The sequence below is a fragment of the Procambarus clarkii genome, chromosome 40, assembly GCF_040958095.1.
Source record: "Procambarus clarkii isolate CNS0578487 chromosome 40, FALCON_Pclarkii_2.0, whole genome shotgun sequence".
Lineage (NCBI taxonomy): Eukaryota > Metazoa > Arthropoda > Malacostraca > Decapoda > Cambaridae > Procambarus > Procambarus clarkii.
In genome coordinates, this window is record NC_091189.1 from 5,426,957 (window position 1) to 5,442,668 (window position 15,712).

At 37.3% G+C, this 15,712-nt stretch overlaps 1 protein-coding gene across 1 annotated transcript in view; it reads right to left on the minus strand.

Moving 5' to 3' along the window:
• Nucleotides 1-11,847: 11,847 nt before the first annotated feature.
• The window catches only part of Gabat (4-aminobutyrate aminotransferase), a 36,520-nt gene continuing 32,655 nt past the window's right edge, over nt 11,848-15,712 (minus strand). Inside the window, exons 9-11 of the mRNA XM_045741714.2 lie at nt 15,103-15,241; nt 13,418-13,547; nt 11,848-12,164 (exon numbers count right to left, since the gene is read on the minus strand). Coding sequence (XP_045597670.1) covers nt 12,046-12,164; nt 13,418-13,547; nt 15,103-15,241 — 388 coding nt within the window. The 3' untranslated portion in view covers nt 11,848-12,045. The remainder of the gene's footprint in view (nt 12,165-13,417; nt 13,548-15,102; nt 15,242-15,712) is intronic.

Genomic DNA, 15,712 nt, shown 5'->3' on the forward strand with positions numbered 1-15,712 from the left:
TTTAGTGTTTTATTAAACTACTAAATTTACTGAACATGTTAATGAATCCTTGGTGTAAAGTTGGTCTTGAGTTTTGCAGGTTTCGTTAATTTATTGTGGACCCCATACTTGTCCTCTGGGCCAGTTGTAGAAGAAAGGTTGAGGCAATTGTCATGGGAACAACCCCTCCAGGGTTTTTCCTTAAAGATTGCCTGCTGGAGAGGCAAGGTGGGATTCCCTCTTTAAAATGTTCCCCCCCACCCCCACCCTGAAGTTAAACTTTAAACTAAATACTAGTGTACAATATTTAAATTTTAAAATAAGGGTACTCGGCCAGCTTTAGATGCAGGTTTTCATGCATTTGAAGGGAGACCCTAGCAACATGGTGGAAAAACTGGAAAATGCCATTTGTATATGCATTACCTTGTTAAATTTCTGCCACTGACTGGTCTCGTCTGTCAATGATTAATGCTGGTCTTTGGTAGCTTTGCTTAAACGGTTTGGATGCAATTAAGAGTGGCGATACTTTGTGCTTCCTGAATATCCAGCCACATTGATGGTCACATACACCTGGCTTGGGGCTGCCTTTTAATAATTACTTAGGTAATACCAGGCCTCAATGCTGTACAAACTAAGTAAAGGGGAAGGGGGGGGGGGAGATTCTTAATAAATTTTCTACCTCTGCTCCATAATTTAATCTGGAATTGGGAGATTTAATCAGGATTTGCTGGGTTCAGCTATATTTATATTTAATTAAATGAGCATGTGGATTCTGTTAAGGAAGCATTTGTCCAATTTCCCAGAAAGACCCCTATTTTTACACATTTTCTGCCATCCGTAAATACATGTCAGCAATGCTAGTCTTGTATCAGTGGCAGCAATGCATGCTCTTAGGGTTAGCATTTTCTTAGTCTCTTACTGCCATAACTGGTAGTGGGGAACTGCTCAAGCGAGGGTTGCATATTGGCCATACAAGCGACTCATGGGCACTTGGAATGCTGCCCTGCTCCTCCTTGTCAAAACTGTATTGTCCCTCTGTTGTGCATCTTGTTGAATGTCCTAATCTTCCAGATTCTTTTGCAGTCATTTGTCCCTCAATAGACCCTTTGGTGAATTGGATACCTTTAATTAATATCACTTGCCTTGTGCACTCTTTCTTCTACTGGCATCCTTGGTAATATTTGGTGCCTGTAAATATTCTGCAACTGTGATGTTGTGTTCCTGGTTTGGTGCCTTTTGATACTCAATTGATCTACCAGCAGTTTTTTTTTTTTTTTTAACTTTAGGCCCCCCCCCCCCTCCCCTTAAGCCCAAACCTTGGGCCAGGTGCTGAACCACTTGGATTATTTGGCAAGTGTCCCAGAGAATGAATTGTTAAAGCAGTCTGTCCTTGATTACAACAGCTGAATATACTTTTGTCATAAAGGACAAAACCTGTAAAAGCTGTTTTACTGCTAAATCCAGCAGCAAAAACCTAATTCAATGTAAAATGCTTGCATAAAAACCACTGACTCGAACAGTACTTTACTGATGACTAAAATCTCAACTGTGTATGCTAGAAAAAATCTACTTGCATTTTACAGTACGTTAAAATTGATGAATGCACTTTAGAAGTTTGCTGCCACTTTGAGCCTGGCTGGACAGGATTCTTACAAAGCGGGTTTACTCCGTAATGTTGGGTGCACAGTGAGGGCATGTTAGCCCAATTATACTCTGTTTATGGTTCAAACTGGTCAACCAACTTGAAGACATGAACAGGAGGGGGAAGGTTGGTCACTAACAGTGCTGATGTTTCTTTGGTCATTTATTGACTTGGTTTTCTAGAATTATCCTGTTAAGAGGGTAGTCAGCCTTTGGTAAGGCATGGGATGCACATAGCTTCGACTTGCTTACATGCTCTACAAAGTTTCCAAAGCCTTTCTGCACTTGTTTCCAAATGCGATAAAAGGTTAAACGCAGTAGCTTTAACACACAAGTTGTCATAAACTACACTTCTCTACCCTCTTGATCATGTCAATTCTCTTTCCACTTTGGCTCTTTTTGATTACTTATCGGTTGGGGGTCTTCGATTAACTCTCCTTCACATGTTACCCAACAAATATGTAAGGCATCTTTGTGCAGTAAGGTATATAGCAACACTGCCTGTCTTTGACCTTGCAGCTACTTATTTTATTCCTTGTACACCATAAATGCCAACAATCTCCATACCAAATTTTATCAAAGCATTTCAAGAGCTTAGTTGCTACATGGTGTGGTGCAAACAGCAGTTTGCAGGAAAAGGCAGCATTAACAGGATGGAAGGTGGGATTTATGCTCTGAAGATGGCAAATTTTCTAAGTACAATACTGTAAATTTACTTTTACAGTGTAATTTTATTTTGTCACTTTTTCCCACAGAATATTGTTCTTGACCAAAATTTCTCTTGGATCAGTAGGTTATGTAGCTAAACTTGCTATAGTGCACAAGTAATATGCTATAAAATTTTGCATCACTAACGAAGGGCTACTCTTGGACGTTGCCTTCCTATATGTAACCTAAAATATAACAATATTCTGTGGTTAAAAAAAATATTGGAAAATTTCCATTTTTGCCTGGTTAGAGGCACATAATGGGTTCAGGAATAATTTGTTCATTTTGGCTAGTTTAGTGAACTGCTAAATGGTTAGGTTAACTAGACAATAATTTTTTAAGTGGGAAGTTAAATTTTTTTTTGTTTGGTCTGTAAAGAAGGAAGAGGCAGCCCATAGTGTATATCCAGTTACAGATTACAATAGGGAAGATACAGGCATACATCAGCAGGTAATATTTTAATTTTCAGTACAATATGTAAATACAGTACTGTACTGTATTGCCTTAATGCTATCTAGGAATCAAATCAAAAAATTCTGACATTATTTTATGAACAGTAGTATATTTTAATTCCCCTGTGCATATTAAATTACTTTGAACCACATTTCAATTTCTTCCTATTTATTCTGGATGGCTGAGGTTGAAATAACAAGGTCTAGGAGAAACAAAGGATATGTAGCAATATTTATTGTTTGTATGGAAAGATTACATGCATTACTGTGTGTACTGTAATAAGCATTTTAAAATTATATCTATAATTAAATTTATTGTAAATATTGAAATGTGTTCAACATACAGTAATAAAATACAAATTAATTCTGTTTGTAGTTGATCTATTACAAGATGATTCAATGAAGCCAGAGTTTCATAACATTTTTGGGTAGTACAGTACAGTACAGTATTTACATGTACTATATATGTAAAGAATTTAATCCTACCAGTTTTATACTTTCTGTAGATAAAATGTTAAATGTTGTTAGATGTAAAATGTTAAAATGTTGTAGATAAAATGATAAAATTGCAATGAAAGCAGAATTAGTATTTAGTAGCTATTCATGTAAATGGTGCATTCTTTATTACATAATATCACAAGGGCAGATAATTATCCTAGGATGCTGTAATGATTTTTAACAAGCAATGTTAATTACAGGTATTTAACAAAAAACATTGAGAGCACTTAACTTACATATCAAGGTTAACATCAACATATATGGAAGACTTAATTAGGCAGCTTTGTTTTTTATGGCACTTTTTTTTTTTAGTAAAGACTGCTCGACAGTTTTGAAATTTGCTAAATACAGACAGACACAAAAAAGGCTTTATTCTTTATTTCAGTTTCTGACATTAACACTGTATTTAGGTTCAGCAAACACTGGTCTATGTTGATTGTTTTCCAGGAAACATGATCCACTGGCACAACAAATTACAATACCCTAACTCAATAAAAACTTGACGATTGATTAACCAAGTTGACCCCATGTCAACTTAAGTTTATTGCTTGCTTACTAGTCAGGAAAATGTATCAATTCTCATGAGGACAGAGCACAAAGAACTTGAAAATTTAAAGATATTAAATAAGAGGCCATATTTATAATTCATCTCCATTAAAATGTTTAGAGTTTAAAGAATGCTTGGAGAAAATCCTAACCATTCAAATTCATCACAATTTGTCACTAAAATAAAATGCAATTGTAGTTTTTAACTAGAAATGTTAAAACCTAATCAACCTCCCTAACCCATCAAGGCCAATGTTAAAGCTTCACTAACATGATGCTTTAATTTTTACTAAAACCTATAAATTTCTACCGATAGGTTGATTCCATTAAAAATTACGATATGTTCGAGGGGAGAGGAGGAGTTGTCCAATTAATGAAGTTAAGCTTTTAAAGGATTTTCTGGCTAGTGCCATAATGTTTCCAGACAGGCACTTTAGCATTTTGACAGGCAGGATATTGAAGACTGATTAGAAGGATGCTAATGACCCAGGTTATGAGATTGTTCAGAGTATGTTGGTATAGTGGAGAAAGGCAGAGAAAAGCATTCCAGTCTGAGGGTGATCAAGATACATCTAAGCTCCACTAAGGCAAGTTGAAATTTTATTAAATTGATTTATTTACATGAAGTTGCTCCCCTAAGGTCATATAACTTGGTCTTCATCCAAAATAATTTTTCCTGCCTCTACCAGTAGATGCCATCATGTTAAATTGGTTCTCATGCACAACATACCCAACATGAATCTTAGTCTTGCCTTAATTACTGTGAACTCGTGCCTTTCTCAGTACACACATTCTTAGCATGATCTGACTTGGCAATCTGCTCTACTATTGTCTAATTTGGTTCTCTCTTTACCTTCAGTGTATTTTTTTCTTTTACTCTTAATTCATACTGTTTATTTTCTTTTGCTTCTCCTTTTATCCAGGGAGTTTTCTTTAGCTTTTTTTCATGCATTACTTTCTCCACATACACCTCACTATCTCCTCTCACCTTACAATGGCTTCCTCTCCTTGTGTCTCGGTGGAAACTTAGAGGCAAGGTATGTCAGTCGTGAAGGAAACGTAATTGCAGATTTTTTACACTGCATAGTTATGCTGTTCAGTACTTGATTCTCCTGACAACCGCTAGTAGCATTCATTGGGTTCAGGGGGCTTCTTTTGTAGGTCAGAGAACATTGTCAAACATTATAATGATTTTTAAATGAAGGCAAATGGACTGAGGTCGATTTTAGCATTCTAAGGGGTATTTTCAGCCATCGACAGCTCTCCCTTATCACAGCTAAACAGTTAAATTAACAATATACATGTTGAAATGTAATTGTAAAGATAAGCAGACTCATTGGTTATTACATTAATTTAAGTGCTATTCTTAAGTCATTTTTCATAAATTCTGTGCTATATACCAGTACTGTACTTAGCATAATGAACCCCAAACTTAAGGTGGTTTGTAAAGTTACTCAAAGGAATATTTTATACCATGAATTAGTTTGTGGTACATTATATATTTTGACCAATTTTTGTGTTTTAGAGCTATTCAGTTCTTGTTAAACATTTCTTAAAGTATGTGATACTATTGCTATTGTTTATTTTTATACCTACAGTAATATATAATTACAAAAGGCACGTGTTAAATTTCATTATCTAGGACAGTATAGTACAGTACTGTCAAGTATTATTGTACTTATGATCAAACTTTGCAATATTCAGAATGCTCTCGAAATTTCCAGGGAGTGTGCGGACTGTGCCAATAAGTGCCGAGACATTTGGGTTATTGTATTTAAAGTCTGCAAAGGTTTAGTTGGGAGTGTGACTACCAGAGGTCTATGGGGGTAAAGTTGCCTTGATTAGATGAACTTTGGTGAGCAGTGATTCCTTCCTAACCTTAGTAAGGAAAACATGTCACCCCCTCATCTTACCACAGCCTCAGCAACTATGAGGTAGGAAAGTCATATTTAGTCTATGTTATTAATGATAATTAAATTATTTGTAATGGCAAAAGTGTCTCTCTGTACTTGTGTTAGTATGGTTGATGACAACATTGAATAGCATGAAATACATTCTTTGAAAGTGGAAGAACATGCTGGGACAGGCCCCATAGGGGCTCACAGGGAAGGTTGATTACTCCTACACAAATTTATGTATGCACACAGACCAAAAATATTGCAACTAGATTTGTTTATCTTTACTATATTTGCCACACCGAAAGTTTGGTAAATAGGAATTTGTACTTTATTTTTTCCCTAAGCTTCATTTTGTTATAACTTAGAAAAAATATTTTAGAATTATTGTTTTGTCAGGAGGCTTTTGAACTGTCAAAAACAAAAAACAAAAATTATGTGGGAGGTAGCATTCAAAGATAGCTCGGTGAACCTTTTAGATGTTGGTGTGGCAAAGCTGTGTGACAGCCAATCAAGTATGAGCAGTCATGTGATAGATTTTTATAAACTACAGTATGAGAGAAGTTGTTTGACTTCTATTGGCCAAAAAACAAGATATAAGGAGTAGGATCCAAATAGCAGAGCAAGGTCAAGATTAGCTCTTTTCAACAAATCTACATTTCAGTTCCAAAAGGTCATAGGAGTAGCATAAGCTCTACACAACTGATGAAAAAGAAGATTCCCGGATGTAAATAGGCAGAATTGTATATGAATTTACTGAATTGTATCGGAAGATACAACTTTCCTATTTTAAGACTTTAGTAGTAAAGTTGCGTACCTTACTACCAAAGTCTGGGTATTGATCTTATTACAAGATTTATATGTTGGCTGCATCAGTTTAGTTTACAAAATGTGTGAAATAACTTAAATTATACATAATTTACAAAAATGAATATTGTACCTATGCCTACAAAGAGATATTGCATGTAAATATGTTCTTGACATAACTCGAAGTTAGGGTTACATAGAATTACCCAAACCCACCCAAAGCCTCTTCAAATTATGCAAATAAAGAGGAAATAATTTGCTTACTGTAATATTGGTGCTGAATGTCAAACAAAGAAAACTATTTTACTTGGAACTAAGCTCATTTTATATCAAATGTTGGAGGAGAGTTACTGAAATATGTTAAGGATTTGAGTGTCTCGTGGACTTTTATACCCACCACCAATTTTGGTCTTTTGTTATATTTCTCAGTAAAACTTTTTTTTTCATTTTCTATATTTGGCATAACATTATAGTAAATATATTTCCTCTTATGTAATTTATGGAGGCTGTGGGTAGCTTTGAGTAATTCTGTGGACTGAAAGGAAAAGACATCTTGCACCCACCCCTATGCTGCTATTGTCTGAAAATGTTGTCCAGGAATATATTCAAACACCAACAGGAAACTCCAAATTGTGATTTGGTGATAATTGCAATTAAAAGAAAAATTTTTAATGAGTGGGACAAACAGGCAAGTTGCATTTCACCTACTGCCTGTTCATCTAACAGCAAAAAGGTGCCCAAGAATGGACTGAATCTTCCCCAGGACTGTATCCTGTGGAAGGTCAGTAGTTCGACCAGGAAGGAAAATCAAGTTATGATAACCACATTACTCTGGGGGTGTGTGTGAAGATAACCACTTTAAGGGTTAGATGTAACCTATCCTCATGGCCTTCCTTCAGTCACAATTGTAACCTCAAAGACATTGTGGATATCATCGAAAAGGAGAACCTTCCTGTGATACTAACTAATCTTGAAATCTCTGGTTGTGCCATTGGAGACTGCGTGACTGTGAAACTGACCTTCTCCACCATCGCCCATGCGGATTTGCTGCCACACAAGGGCTCAAGTGCTTCAAAGTTAAGATTTCACCAGCCATGATCAAGAAGGAACGCTACTACACTCCACAACAGTGCCTAAAGTGCTACCAATATACTCATTCTACCAAGAAATGCATGTAATTCAACACCAAGTGCATTATCTGCACAGAAGATCACTACTACACCGTTTCCAAGGCCAAAATCCAACGCTGTCTCGTCTGCAATGATGACCACGTGGCAATCTCCCATCGCTGTCCGCACCAACAAGAAGAAATACGGAAAATCAAGGACTTGAGGCGCCCTGCATCCTTCACTATTTGACGCAGCTTGCCGAGCACCATCGTCATTCAACATCTAAGCTGCCACTTTCCCAGAGCTCCGGGAAAGAGGATGAGCTACCATGCAGCAACCCAGCTAATGGGGGCCCAGCTCCCAGTCCACCAGCCATTCATTGACCCAGCCGTCGCCACCACCCTATCACAGACAACCACCGACCCAGTCGATACTGGCTCCTAACTCACTACACAGCATGGTGTATGCTCTAACCACTGTGGCTGGCAAGATTGCTGGCCCCAACTACCAGGAATATGTGAGGATTCTGAACATACTCTATGCTGCAAATAGCCTTCCAACTTTCACTGTACCTGAGATAATCTACACCACTACACCAGTTACGAATTATACCCAGGCCTCTGACCCAGACATCATTGAATGTTGGTGCACTCACAGATCTACTGTCCACTGCTGCAATGTCCATTCCCACAGTGATAGTGAAGGAAGCAGCCCCGGAACCGATGCCTCCACATCCGATGACATCTGCTGCAGCTCCACCCACCATTCCTGCATCTGCTTTTGATTCAAGCAATTCGTCAGACGAAGATGTCTCAGAGCGCCAACTACCCCTCCCCCCCCTCAACAGAAGGGCAACTACAGACTTGAAGTTTTCCTTTGGGACACCACCTCGAACGACAACACTGCAATATCAACAAGAAGCAAGACTACCGAACGACCTAAGCTTGATGGAAAATGCCAGAAGAAGAGCTCTGAAGTCAGAAGACCTAAAATTGAAGCAACACCAATAACTACCACCAACTACCTAGGAACCGAGCCCCTGTGCGATGCCCATGGATGTAAATGGACAAGCACACCGTACAGTATCACTGCCAAGTCAAACCCATGATGGTTGGGCCACCGAGCTGTACTTGTACCATGTTCCCTGCATCCTCGCCCTAGCCTCCCATTCCAAGCTTACCAACCCTAGGGTTTTTATTCGATTGTTACACCTTAGTTGTACCTCTTCATAGTATGCCTAGATTTTTAGAATTATCATAAGTCAATTTCCCAATGTTCCTTAGTCACTTATTCCTCAATATAAATAGTGAATCGGATGCCTTTGCTGTTGCTCATTTTTTTTTCTCTAGTTTGCATAGAATGCCTTTTAAATATCCTACAATGCAGATGGTGCTAGTCTTCCCAGCTTGGTGCCTTAATTTGATAATTACTTGCTAACCCAAATATGTCCTGCTGTAGGAATTGTACCTTTCAGATGTAAATTAACAGTGCTATAGAATAATTGCCAGATGAGTGTTTAAATTTTGAATTGTACAGTCTTCCTCCCCCCCCCCCTACAGTATTAGTTTTAACACTAAGATTATTACAGTAAGTAATGGACTGCAAGTAAGGTCATTTGGTAGATGTTGCAAGGTTAGATATTGACAGTAGGAATTGACACACTTCAATAAGCCTGTTGCTATACAATCTTGGTGTAAACTTATTACGAGTAAAGTGTTACACCCAAGAAAATGCCACACATCTTTAATACTCCACAGAAACTGAAAAAAATAAACAGTTACTCTTAAGAAGTGTTGAATATGCCAAGAGATTAAATAGCAAGGATTGAAGCAACATCTTTTATTATTGTCTTTGTCATTCAGAATCACTATAATGCTACACAAAAACCATCCACAGAAGCAGACCGACTGGTAGAATATGCTACTATAGGATAACACTATTTGCATATGTTGACTTGCCATTCCCACAAATCTTCAATATGTACTAAAAAATAGTTTATAATGTTCTGGACTTCAAGCACATGAGCCTCAACTCTTTATACTAAATGAAACATCTGAGTAACACACATCCAACAATTAATACTGTTCTTGTTAATGGAAGCGGGTATTGCATACATGTTACATCAGTAAAAATACTCAAAACAAACACCTCTTGCAATACAGTACTGTATTTGATATCAAAGATGTTCCTGAACCTTAGGCATATACTGGTACTATTTACCATCCACACTGGTGAAAAACAAACAAGAAATCAGAATGCTTTGCCAAATAATCAATATATTACAAAGAACTAAAAATTCACCATATATAATAAAATTTGTAAATAATGTATATTGTCACTGTAATCTATTGTCAATACGCCAGTAAAAATTTATATTAATCCATATACAAATCTTTCTATACATCAGTAACATTCTGCAAAAGCATAGTAAGTGACCGGGGAGGATTTACTGGGCGTCAATCCTCTGTTTACCCAACAGAAGTAAACATCCATGGGTACTTGGATGTTAAGCAATGTGGCGAATCATATTCCGGGGAACATAGGACTTGAGGACCTGCCCGAAATGCTATGCATGCTAGTGGTTGTACAAGAATGTAAGAACATGTGTATATATAATAATAATAATAATAATAATAATAATAACAACAATAATAAAATGCATGTAAAAAAAAAAAATTATTCAAGTCTTGTCCCTCGCTGCCATTCTTGGCGACATACTCTTAATGTCGCTCATCTTATCCATCTTCGTTCACATAAATGACATATCTTTAACTTCGTTCACATAAATGACACGAACATTTTTTACTTGTATACTGCAGGTAGTGCTAAATAGTCTTCCAGGCCTTGGTACCTTCATTTGATGATGACTTGTTTAAATTATTTAAACAATGATTTAAAATAATTTAAATCATTATTTAAAAATATATTTAAATAATGAAGCCTAAAAAATAATAATTGCTATCTAAACCAGAAAGTAATAAAATATGAAACTGCCTTCCTGAGGTCTGGAAATAGTTGGGCTGCCACAAGATGCAAAAACAGAACAAAAATTTTTTTTCATTATTTCATAAACATCAAGTAATCAACAACAAAAAATAGTTGGGAAGAGTCTTTGAGAACTAGTTGTCATATTTCACGTCATGACAAACTATTGACTTAAATGCTTACTTATTATATAGAAGTTAACTTGGGTGAACTATACTAGAAAAACAATTTAGCACTACCTGTATTGTATTAATAAGTATAAGGTTACTTTGGTTACTTTTCTCCAATACCAACTTAACCTTAAGGTTTTGTTGTACAGTGCAACTTCGCTCAAATATATTATGATAGACCAATCTGATTAAGTAAAAAGTTATTTTTTTTCTTCTGCAAATTTTACTGTTCTGCATTTGGGGGTTGGGATTATTTTCTTTACCTAAATTTACTAAATATTTAATAAGTTTGATTTCTTCGTTGATTTATCATAAGTATGCATCTCAACCATAGAATCTTCCCTTTATGACTTTCATTATTCAAGGATTTTCACCCATTTTTCTTTTGATACCTTTTCAATTCAGTAATAATAAAATGTCTAGCAACAATTACCGCTAAACATCACAGTGAAGGGGAAGTATTTGTACGTAAAATGGGGGGTGGCAAAATTGATTAAGAAGTGTGAGCAAGACTGAAGGTAGAGGATGCTTGTAGAGCAGTTTGGTATTGGCAAATTTTTGGAGTTCATTTCCAAGAGACAGAGTTGGTGGCAGAGGTAAGCAAGTTACTGCACAGTACACTATCGTAACAGAATTCTCGACCTGTATCTACATGATGCCTATGGAGTGTTACAATGAGTAACTCCATCTCCAGGCTGAAAACTAGTCCAACCCCCCCCCCCCACCCTCCCCCTCATTTTTTCAGCAATTTTACCTCCACATACAGTACTTAAATGTTTTTTAAATAATAAATAGGGTCTATATATATGGGCAAAGATGTTTTTCCATCCTTTGAAGTCAGAAAAAAAGCATAATTGCTATAAATAGAAAAATAAATGGACAGCAATCCTTAGTGAAACAACAACAGATTTGGTCCAAATTAGTCTGAGTGAGGTTACACTGTATAGAGCACGAGTTACGCTGCAGAATGCTAGGGGTAAATATTTTTACTTTGAATATTTGAATCCTTACCATGATTTTCATAACATAAGCTAGATTACGAAATATGCTGTTGGCCAACATGCCTCAAATAATCAAATGCTGAAATGCAACATTCATAATAAGCAGAATCATTCCCTGTGTTTATCAACATTTTTTGATTCAATAAAAATAATAATGAAAACGGTATATAGAAAAATAAGAATTAAAAATTAATATTCTTTAGAAAATAACTCTGATATTATTTATAATCAAATACGCTACATTTTGAGTGTGTTTACATCCCAGAGAGCACAGTCTTCAGCCTGTCGAGGAAGATGTGAGCATGATGAGGTTGAAAGATAAGGGCAGGACGCATACGTACACTCTTTACACCGGAGCCTCCAGCATGGATACCTGACATGGGAAGAGAAATTTTATTATAATTATTATTTTTTGTTTCTGGGGGAGTCCCCCAGTGGTCCCAAATGCTATCTTGCCGAGATTGCTCCATGCTAAAATGGTCACAATAGTCAGACCTTCTGTTTGGCTTACTGGAGACAGAGCCAAAACCTGCCACCCCCCCCCCCCCCCACCCACATACACACAGGGAAGGGAGGGAAAGCACCATGCCATGATGACTATATAGCACTGGGAAGGGGTCAGGATAAGGATTTGGGATGGGACGAGGGGGAAGGGATGGGGCCCAACAACTTGGACGGTCGGGGATTGAATGCCGAGGTAAAGCATCCAGAAAGTCGGCATCGCTTTACAGATAACTGGAAGGTTTCATAGAAAATGAAGCCTTGAAAATCTTCAAATAACTCCACAAATGTTGGTCATTTATCTGGCTTATTGTGAGGACTTAATATTTGTTGCATGTTGGGATGCATGTTCTCAAGGCTTTCTTCCCCTGGGTGCCTACTTGTGTTGCCTCTGTACTGACAGTTATCTTCTTTAGTTTTGTCTTACCTGCAGAAGATGAGTCACAATAATGTGGCTGAAGATATGAAGACCAAACCACACACCATATGATGAGACGACAACATTTCAGTCCGTCCTGGACCATGTCTTACCTGCACACTTAATTGGTGGGAGGAGAGTGCCATCTTTCAAGTGTTGTTGGCTAGTGCTGTTTTTGTCCCTCTTGAGAACTGCCTATTTACTCCAACACTCCCCAAGAACATGGGCAAATGGCAACTATGTGCAGCTGCCTGTGCTGTCCAAGGCTTTTATTTCAAAGGACCACAAGGCACGTTCCTACTTGGCGAAGGTCTTGAGTACTTGGGTCCCCATGGAGGGGCTTTTGTAGGCAACTCCCTATGAACACTTGGTTCTGCTCCAGGTGTGAGGTCTGCAGTTATGACCCTGACAGCCTTGCTGAAGATGCTCTGGTCCCTGGTAGGCCAAACAGAAGTTTTGAAAATGACATTTCCTTTTCAACATGGAACAACCTTAGCAAGGAAGCCACTGGGGCTCTGCCAGAGAAAGGGGTTTCATTACATTCAATGCTTTTTATTTTTAAGAAAATTCAGTAATATTTGCAAACAGAAATTAACCATTGCACATGCATTTTGAAACAATTTAAGAAAGGAATATTTTGCATAATGTGGTACTTAAAAGCATAAATGCCTTCTTTACACAAACTAGTTGTAACCCTTTCTACTTACCCAGCATCCTCAGTTTACCAATAATAGCATCACGTTTATTAGCATTCGTCCCATCAAAAGCAAGGAAAGTTCCTCGTCCACGAGCTGCATTTATGTGTTGAGGAAATTGCTGTTCCAGTTCTTGTATTCCCTAAAGTAAAGAAAAATGCATTATTAAAATAAAAGTGTTCTCTAAACGTTTTAAGGCTTTGGCTTTCAAAATTTTCTTCATATTTTTTATAATATCAATTTTATTTGTTGGTTAATTACAATTAGACAAATACTTTTGATACATATGATTTAAAAAAGTCATGCTCACATACTACCAAACTTTGTCCATTCCTTATTTCAGGTTAAGAATCATTCATTTGTTGTCATTGTGTTTAACAATGCATTCCATCATATCTACACTGTACACACTTATTCCAGAGTAGAAGAGATGTATATGAGGAAGGAGTGCCGAGTGGCTCGAGGTATGTTACATGCAGGTGAAAACCTCCTGATGTGGCAAGCATGGGATTTGTAGTTCCTAGTAGACCAGGAAAAGCCACCTCACTGCTAATTGTAGAAGCCACTTTTTACTAAAGTTGCAGTTTGTGGTGACAAAAAGGTGAAGCGAGGCTCAGGGGGAGGCATTTTTCTTCCTTGATGGAATACTTGGGCCAGTTCAAGAGTTTGCATTATGGCAAATATGACTGTTCTGAAATCTTTGTTCAATAACAAAAGTTTTGTTGACCTTCATCTCCTGGTTTATATTATGGCCATATTTACTGTAATACAAGACCTTGTGCAGACATTCTTGGTATGAATCCATGAAGAATATATTACACAAGAAGCTGACTCATGAATGTAATAAAGGACACTTATTCTACTTTGGAAAGTTGATCTCCCTACTACTTCATGACAAAATCCTATACTGTTTTACCCAATATTTCCTACTGATAAAGAGGACTTTGTCACTGAAAGCCATGGACATTCAGACCAGTCAAGACAGGAAAGCGAGAAAAATAGTGCGGACCTTTAATTTTGGTGGGGGTCAATCCAGGGTAGTTCCCTCATATCCAATGGAAGAGAGTAAAGTGTGCATCTGGATCCAAGTATCTTTAGTAATATCTATTACAGTCATGATTAAGCTGCAGGTGAAGGCCAACATTCTTAATGGATATAGTTGGCATTCAAACTGCTCATTATTGGTCTTCAGTTTGTGTGAGGAAATGCAGGATAGGGTGTAACATCTCCAGTATCCATGTCAATGTTGGAGATTGGTGAATGTCTCTATTTTCTTATTTCAGTGACCTTACAGGCTGCTGAATCAGCAGGTTGCCTTTTGTTTTTCACTGGCTTATTTTCATTAATATCACCATCCATGAGACTGTATGGTATGCAAACTGAAAAATCCAGAGGCACACAATCCCGACTAGGACAGGAGATAAAGGTGAGCACTACGTTCTGTATATACAAACAGGATAAGCTAACTACATATAACTAGGTAGCTCAAATAAGGCAAAATATCAAGGCTGTGATGAGGAATAAGGAAAAGCTTGCACAAGGAATAGGTCTCGTGATAGTTCTCATCCTGTTTAGACAAGAGTTAATTTAAAATATTTGTTGTGGTTAGCCCCACAAGGGAAGTTTAGTGAAAACAGTTATCAGAAATATAAATATAGGAAAATTAGTTTCTCAAAAATCTTAATAAATAAACATACCTTCAGAAGAATTTTGCCAGTCTTTTCAACGTTTTCCAGAAGTCTGTCACGGTTGATAACCCGAATTACTTCTTCTAATGTGATGACCTTGGAAGAATCACCCATCCAGGTATTGAAGATGCGATATGGTACGAGTGGCCTGGTAGGGATAAAAATTGACAAATTGCTATCCTGTTTACCCTTCAGACTGAACTATTTGCCATACTTCTTGCATTCAAATGTAATTACCCAAGTGCAGTTACAGGATGAGAGTTACGCTCACGGTGTCTCGTCAGTGCAAATTCTATTATCAAATTGGATTTTATTTTGCATCTGTGGTCTAGCAAATTCATTTGTGAACATCTGAACACCAATCTTGACAGAATGGTGCCACCCGAGTGGGATGCTAACAGAAACTGTCACTTGGGATGCCTTCCCAAAACCTGTTGTAAGCTTATAATCTTGGCTCCCCACTCTAGATGAGACTAGTAAAACCAGCCTTGGGCAGGAACAGCAGCTTCTCCATTCGAGTTTCACTTCCTTTTAAGCTTTTTAGTGTTCATGGAGTTGGACTGTTCCAACAGAATGGGTATGAGATGGATCACTCGACTTGCAGTGGCTTGAAAGATCA